We start from the raw sequence: 7,987 nt of genomic DNA, 5'->3' as shown, positions 1-7,987 counted from the left end.
GCTCAGCACATTCCAGCGGCGGCCCCAGTGCCCGGCGCGAGGCGGCCGGCCCCAAACCACCCCGGCTGCTGGGCATGTTCCGCAGGCCCCATCCCCAGAGGTGACCCCTCCCCAGGTCTTCCAGGCTCCTGGGGACAATTTCCAAAGGACTTTCTGGTTCACAGGCTGGAGAAGGAGGCAGGGAGCTCGCCAGGACCTGGCCTCCAGGTGGGGAAATGAGGCCTGGAAATAAACATGACGGACAGCAGGTACCGGGCTCCCGCCCTCCGAGCTGGCAGTGCCGAGGGGTGTCCCAGGGCACATAGGCCCTTCTGTGCCCGTGGTGGGGCCAGATTTAATCCTTATCGGTCAGTGGGCAGCTGGGTCTTCCCACTGTTCCCGTCCTCACTGGCCAGGGGTCTGGGGCAAGCGCCTGCTCTGCCCTGCCCTGTCGCCCTGTCCTGCTCGTGGCCTCAGTTTCCTGATCTGCCGTTCGTGGAAGGCAGGCCCGGCTTGGCGGGGCTCCCTCTGTAAGGGCCCAAGCACTCGGGCTGGGAGGCAGACCCCTGAGTCTGCAAACCTGAGGTCCTGTGTCCTGGAGCTTTGAGCTTCCAGCCACCGATGCGGGCCAGGCTGGCTCCTCCACGGGGCCCAGCCCTGGGCTCTGCGGGGCACGTCTGGCCCTCAGCTCTGGGGACAGGAAGTTGTATTTTGGTCCTGGGTCCCGGGGAAGGAGGCAGGGGAGAATTGCAGTTCAGACCCAGTCATGTTTACTCGGGCCGGGCCCCTTCTGAGCTCAACAGGCCCATTCATTGGGAGCCCCATAAACCCTTTGGGGCTCCCTGAGGTTCAGGGCGCCTGGACGCCAGGCCTGGCTGCCGCCCCCAGACCTGCTGGGGGCCACGGGCAGCAGGTGGGGCAGGAACGAGGCGGGAGCCTCACACGTGCCTCCGTTTCCCGATCTTTGCATTGGAATCACAGCTCCTGCCCGTGCACCTTGGGGATCAGCTGGAAAAAACCCTGAGAGCACAGCTCAGATCGTACGGCCTTCAAGGCAAGCCCGAGACCAGCGGACCCCAGGCCTGGCCTTGGTGCTCACGATGGACACCCTGGCGGGTGGGTGTGGGTTCGCATCCACCAGGGAGGAGTCCCTTATCCTCTCCAAGGCTCACTTCCTCGTCTGTGACCAGAGTCTCCAACAGAAGTGGAGGCACGGGGGTTGGATGGGGCGCTGGGGTCTGCTCACCTCCCCGGCTCCTCACACTGCCTGCAGCCCCCCGACTGGTGGGGTAACGTACTGCCTCGCGGGCCCCCGAAGTGGAAGGGCGGCAGCAGCAGCACTGGGTGGAAAGGACGCGGCTGGGGCTCCGAGGGACCTCCTTCACCCTGGGCTTGTCCCCGGGCGGCCGCGGGCAGGTCAGCGTGGACCTGCTCAGAAGTCGCTCAGCCCCGGTGCCCGTGCTGGGCAGCTGAGTGGAGACCCTGGTGGTGGGAGGGAGATGTGGGAGCAAGACCTCCCGCCCCAGGCCCCCTTTCTGCAACGCCCCACATGCCCCCCACAACCTGGCCAACCACTTCTGGCCCTGGATGGGGGAGGGGAGGGACTCTCGTTTTCCAGACGCCTTCCGGGTGGGGTGTGACTTCCGGCTCCAGCGGCTATAAAATCCCCAGTAGCCGGTGGGTTTCTGGCAGGATGGGGGGGCGGGGGCCGGGGGCCGGCGCTCCGAACACCCTCTGGGGCCTGTTGGACACGTGTTTCCGCCGCTCCCAGCGTGGGCTCCCGCGGATGCTATTTATAACCTTTAAGAGCTCCTGCTGCTGCAAAGTTTTCTTAAACTCAAAATATCACCAAGGCCCTGGGCACGCGTTCCAGAGGCCGCTTGGCCCTGCGGTTAGAAGGGACCAAGGGCCAGGAAGGAGGAGGCAGCGGGCAGGGCGTTAGCTCGACACTGGTCCTGGCTGAGCTGTGTGGGGACCTGGGTGGGGACCCTCAGGCCTGGACACTGGGCCCTGCCTGGCCTGGAGGAGCCTGCTCGGTGGGTGGTCCTTGGCCAGGCTGGGCCAGCTCCCTGGGCCTCAGTTTCCTCTCACCCCGAATGCCTCAGAGGACACTCGCGGGTACTGGCAGGAGCTGGCAGGGACACTGGGAACATCTCGGCTGGGACCAGGCTGTCCAGCACCCGGCACCGAGCCTGGGCCAGCGGCACCGTGGACGTTGGCTGAACTGGCCAGAAAGGGGAAGCACTTTGGGGAAGTTTATAAAACTGTGTGTGAGAGCGATGTCCGGAGAGGGGCAATGGCGTGCCAGAGGTCACCCCGCCCATCCAGACCAAGTCCCTGGGCCTTCCCAGCCCGAGGGCCCCCCGAGGTTCCCAAAGACGGAAGAGGCCGAGGGCCCTGACAGGGGACAGGTGAGTTGCCACCTTAGAGAGGGCTCCAGGGAGAACTCAAGTGGCTGCATAACTCGGACACGGCCCAGAGCTGGAGGGGCCCTGGCAGTCACGGGGCGCAGGGAGGGTGGGGTGCCTGCACCAGCTTCTGCTGGCCCTAGTAGAAAGCAGAGGTCCCGACAGCCCCAGACTCCATCGTGAACTCCACGGGGGGCCATGGTTTAGGCTCCTGAACCCCACTGCACCCCTTTCATTCCTGGCCTCCTTGGCTGGTGTAGGGGTGCAGAGAACAGGAGCGCTGGCCTCAGGACCATCCAGTGTGTCCCGTCACCAACAGGAACACCTCTCCCCACAGCCATCCCCACCAACCAGCGGTCACCCCACCTCCAACGCAGGGCTCCCCATCCATTTTCCAAGTCAGACAGGACCACAGAGGGCTCTTTGGGGGAGGGGTGGGGGGGGCGAGGAAGTGATGATGTGTCTGGAAACTCAGCCACTTCTCTGCCCAAAGGCCTCCCTGAGGCTCAAGGACCAGGTCGCTCCCTCCTTGAACCCGAGCACTTCTGTGTGCTGGGCTGGGCTTGGGGACCTGGGCGCCCTGCTTCCAGGAGCCACTTCCCTGCAGGCTCCCCAGTCCTGGGGGCTCCCCCCTGCAGGCTCTCCCCCGTCCTGGGGGCTCCCCCATCCTGCAGGCTCCCCCGTCCTGGGGGCTCCCCCATCCTGCAGGCTCCCCCGTCCTGGGGGCTCCCCCATCCTGCAGGCTCCCCCGTCCTGGGGGCTCCCCCATCCTGCAGGCTCCCCCGTCCTGGGGGCTCCCCCATCCTGCAGGCTCCCCCGTCCTGGGGGCTCCCCCATCCTGCAGGCTCCCCCGTCCTGGGGGCTCCCCCATCCTGCAGGCTCCCCCGTCCTGGGGGCTCCCCCATCCTGCGGGCTCCCCCGTCCTGGGGGCTCCCCCATCCTGCAGGCTCCCCCGTCCTGGGGGCCTGCTACCTGAACCCTGGATGGGCACTCGCCTTTGCCCCTGCTTCTCACTGACCTGCTCTTCCCTTCTCATCTGCCCTTCAAATGCCCCCTCCTCTGAGGTCTTCTGGATCTGCCCGCACCCCCCGCAGAGTGAGACTCAGGACTCTGATGCCCCTGTCCTGGGGGACTGTGAGCCCTGAGGGCAGGGACTGCGTGATCTCCTGGTCCCGCTGCCTCCTCCCTGGTAGGAAAGTCCATCATCGTGCCCTGTACCCCTGCAGGATGGGGGGGGGGGTGTCTGGCTAGAGCTTAGAGTGCAGATACCCTCTCACCCCCTCTCACCCTTAGTTGGGGAGGCCCCTTATCTTCTGATCCTCAGTGTCCCCACGAGGAGGGAGGGAATCACAGGGCGCAGGACCCTCCCGAGGCCGTGGACAAGCCCATGCGTTGTGAGAGAGTTCTCCTCCAGGGGGCCTGTGAGACCAAACCATCAAGGGAAGGTTCTTACTAAATTGGGGGCAGCCTAAGGGGCAAAGGTTGGTGCAAGTGCGGGAAGGAGGAGACTCAGGTCCAAGGATGCCCCAGAGTGACTGGGCTGGGGGACCGCGGAGCCGACCCAAGACCCCCCCCGCCCCCCCCATTGTACAGGTGTGGACACTCAGGTCTCGGCGGGAAGAGGCCCTGGAGTCGGGGAGGGCCGGGACCACAACTGGGCTCCCGCTGGCCCTGATCACCATCCTGGGACCAGCACCCTTGATCTGCTCTGGATGGGGCATGATGCGCTGTGTCCTCTAAAATGTTCGCTGTCTCCCCAAACAGCCTCTCCTCCCCACCATCTGGGCTGTGGGCTTCCCTGCCCCTCCGCCCGGCTCCACACCTGCAGCAGAGGGTCTGGGTGCAGGGAGCTGGGTGCCTGGCCACCCTGTCCGTCCGCTCCAGGGCCTGTATCTGGGTCCCTGGGCTGTTTGAGGGTCACTCCACATTCCTGGGTGAATGAATCTCTGCATCTGCTGTGGTCCCCTCCTGCCCTCGAGGCCAGCCTGATGGGGACGTGCCTGCGCCCTGGCCACCCTTTCCCTTGTGCCTTCCCTCTGCCTGCTCTGGAGCCCAGGGTCTGGGAAAGGAATGGGTCGGGAGCCTTGCAGCAAGCCCTTTCCCACGAGAGCCGAGCCCTGACCCTGTCCTTATCTGGCCCGACTGTGCCAAGAACAACACAGATGCGAGGCTCACGAGCCCTAGACGTGGGGACACCGACCTCCAGGCCCAGCTGCTCTGCTCTGGCCTCTGTTTCCCCCTGTGAACAGGGTGGGGGTGTCCTTCCAGGGAATGGAGGAGGCAGCAACAGCAAGGTCCCAAACACCTTGCACACCCATTCCCACCCACACACAAGTGCACACGCGTGCAGCCACCCAGGCCCCGCCAGGCAGGCTGCTCTGGCTCCCGATTCCTCTGGGCCCAGCCTCTCTCCTTCTTCCCAAGGCTCCAAGTTCCCACTCAGAGCTCTTTCTCCTGTGAGCTAGAAGGTGTGAAGTGTGTGTGTGTGTGTGTGTGTGTGTGCAAAGGCATGTGAATGGAGCATGTGTGTGCAAATGTGTGTGGATCTGTGTGCACAGGTGTATGAGCATGCATGCAAAGGTATCTGCATAGCCCCAGGATTTGTGTTTAAATGTGTGTGCAGAGGACTGTGTCTGTTCTTGGTCCAAGCCCTGGGGGCTAGGGTTCCTGAGTTGGTGTGTACGTGTGTGCATGTGGACATGTGCGCACACACACACTTCAGCGTGACTCCTGGTGGCCCAGGGCTGGTGGGAAGGGACCGGGTGGGTGCAGAGTGGCAGGGACCAGCGGTATCTCCAGGCCGCAGACCCAGCAGGGGAAGATGAGCCTGAGCACACTGCCTGCTGAGTGTGTGTGTGTGTGTGTGTGTGTGCCAGACACACCACACCTGTGGGCGGCAGGTATATAAATACCACACAGGCAGGTCCCGGAATGGACCCTCACTATTCCTGGCTGGGGGCTGGGGCCATTTTTAACGCTGCTCCACACCCTGGGCCACAGAGGGTGTTTATGTGGCCATTGGGGGCAAGGCCACAGCTGGGACTGGGTGGGGTGGGTGGGGACAGCCTGGACCTGTGGGGCCACCACAGGTGGGGCATCTGGAGGGGACAGAGAGGGCGGCCCTGCTGCTGCCATCACCTCCGTCACCTCCTGTCACCCCTCTTCACCCCACCACTGCCCTCCTGTCACCTGCACTGCCTCGCCCCTGTCCTGTCCCTTCCTCATCGGAGGCCAATTCCGTGTCCGTTTCCGGACGTTTGAGGGGGTGACAGGTGAGGAGTGGGGGTCGGGGGAGAACGTGCCGCTGTAAGTCACATCCCGCCGGGCTCTCCCTGGAGCTGCCCCCACCCCTGCTTCTGAGTCGGTCCCCGTCTCTGTTCCGTGTGCCACTGGTCTCTGCGCCGCCCGGCTCCGGTTTCTGCAGCATGGCCCCGGGCGGGCGCCGGCTCCTCCTCTCGGCCCGTGAACTGTTTGCCTGAGACAGTCGGTCCGTCCACTCAAACAACCACCCGATTCAGACTCCCCATCTGACGGACGGGATTTTTCCCTCCTGCTAAATTTACTTGCATTTTTGACTGAATTGGCCATTCAACAGAGGTTGTGTCCACATGCCCCCAGCGCCCGTGCCAGCGAGGAGCGGCTCACAGATGGACACGCATGCAGAGCCGGACTGCCCCCCACGCTCACATGCACTGTGGTCATGGTCTCGTGTGACACACACGAGCACACGAGATGACAGGCGCCCACATGGTCACACATGTTCCCATCCTTGTGCCCCCAGGGATACATGTGAGCACACGTCTGCAGGATCACACACACGCTCACACCGCATGCTGTGGTGACAGTGTTTATGCCCTCAGACCTGTCCTGGGGAGCCTCAGGGAAATGGGGGCCTGGGGAGCCCCGCCCGCAGCCTGGGCAGCTGGCTCCCTCCCCGAGGCCAGCTCCCCGTGCAGCCTCCTCCCCCCTTGCCGGCCGAGGTGGGGTGCCTGGTCATCTCGGGCCGCGGGGCCCCTGCAGGCCTTAATAGCAGTTCCCAGACCCCGAGCCTAAAAGGGGACTCTTTTTTTTTCTTCCAAGGACAATAAATATTTGCTCTTTGGGAAACGGCTGGTGGGAGAGAACAGGGTTTGGCCCAGTGGTGGGGAATGTCCAGGGCAGTTGAGGGAGGCCACAGGCCACGCTGGGGGAGGGCTGGGCCCCTCCGGAAGCCGGACCCGCAGGCAGAGCGGGGCCAGGGCTGGGGCTCCTCCTCACCTCTTTCCTCAGACCCCGGCCTCAGGCCTTTGTTTTCTCAGGGCCTTTGCCCATCCCCTCCTTCTCAGACCCCTGCACCTCAAACTGCCCCCTCGAGGGCCCTTTTCCGCTCCCCCTCACCCTGTCAGCCCGCATCCCTTTCCTGTGCTCTCAGGGTACCTGGCCCCACCTTGCAGTCTGACTCTTTGGACTAAATAGGGGGTTCAGGGTCACCAGACGCATTTCCAATCTGCCTCCTCAGACCAGCCACCACGGGCAGGGCCGATGTCCCCCACCAGGTCCCAGAGAGAGCACGCCCTTCAGACTGGGCCCGGAGACCAAGGTTCTGCCCTCCTTCCTGAAGGACCAAGCCTGCCCCACGCTGTCCCCCAGCCTGTCCCCCACGGGCGGGCGCTGGTCCCTGGAGGCCCCTGCCTGTCCACCCCTCCCCTCTGCTCAATTGGGCTCCCAAATATAGCGGCCGTGGCCACAGCCGGCCAGGACACCACAGCCCAAGCGTCAGTCCTGGGCCAGGATCAGAGGGGCAGGGGCTGATTATAGGTCCCGGGGCCAAACCCAGGGCTTGCCTGCCAGCCCGCGGGCCCTGCCACCCCGCCCGCCCAGAACCGCAGGGTTGGAGCATCTGGTCCCGTCAGCACAGTGGGCAGAGGGCGGGGCCTGAGGCTGTTTGGCTTGCAGAGGACAGAGTTGTCTGTGTGTGGCATGGGGGTGGCAGGACAGGCTGGGACCCAGGGCAGCGACTGTCCTCGGAACACAGCCTCACCGTGCCCCCCCGTAGCCATTGTACAGATGGGGAAACTGAGGCCAGGAGCCAGGACCAGCCGAGGTCAGAAGACCCTCAGGAGCTCCTGCCTCCCCTTGGCCGCTCCTCCCATCTCCCAAGTGCTGGGCCGTGCCTCCGGGAAGCAGGCCACATCCTGTTGGTGGCAGAGCGGCCCTGCTGGGAAGTCCTCCTCAGAGTCAAACTTGCACCCAAGGCTCCAGGGGCCTGGGGTGGTGCCCAGGTTCCTCTCCCTGGGCCCTCGTGGCTGCCTCGTGCCACCTCTAGCCAGAGTTGGGGCGTCGGTGGCCCCGTCTGTGCAGCTGGGCAGGGACAGGGGCTCTGCATGGGGCCTGCATTCATGGCACCCAGCATGGGGTAGTGGGTTCCCGTCCATGTGGACACACCCGGGTGCCCTGCAGGGTGAGCTGCAGCCCATGGCCTACCTGTGCCCGGACCGGCTCTGGGTCCCCAGGACCTGCCCGGCAACATCTGACCTACTTCTAGGCTCTGGGTCTGGCCCAGGCCGCGCTCTGACTCCTCCGGGAAGTGTGGGCCTGCGTCCCAGCCTGGGGCTGTGGGC

The 7,987-nt window shown here is 64.8% G+C and overlaps 1 protein-coding gene across 1 annotated transcript in view; it reads left to right on the top strand.

Annotated features, from left to right (window-relative positions):
• The first annotated feature begins 52 nt into the window (after nucleotides 1-52).
• The window catches only part of MYL3 (myosin, light chain 3, alkali; ventricular, skeletal, slow), a 17,393-nt gene continuing 9,458 nt past the window's right edge, over nucleotides 53-7,987 (top strand). Inside the window, exon 1 of the mRNA XM_014540519.1 lies at nucleotides 53-248. Within this exon, the coding sequence (XP_014396005.1) occupies nucleotides 216-248 (33 nt within the window). The 5' untranslated portion in view covers nucleotides 53-215. The remainder of the gene's footprint in view (nucleotides 249-7,987) is intronic.

This window comes from Myotis brandtii, unplaced genomic scaffold, assembly GCF_000412655.1.
Source record: "Myotis brandtii unplaced genomic scaffold, ASM41265v1 scaffold246, whole genome shotgun sequence".
Lineage (NCBI taxonomy): Eukaryota > Metazoa > Chordata > Mammalia > Chiroptera > Vespertilionidae > Myotis > Myotis brandtii.
The sequence above is the reverse complement of the archived record's forward strand: the minus strand, read 5'-3'. Positions and strand labels throughout refer to the sequence as shown.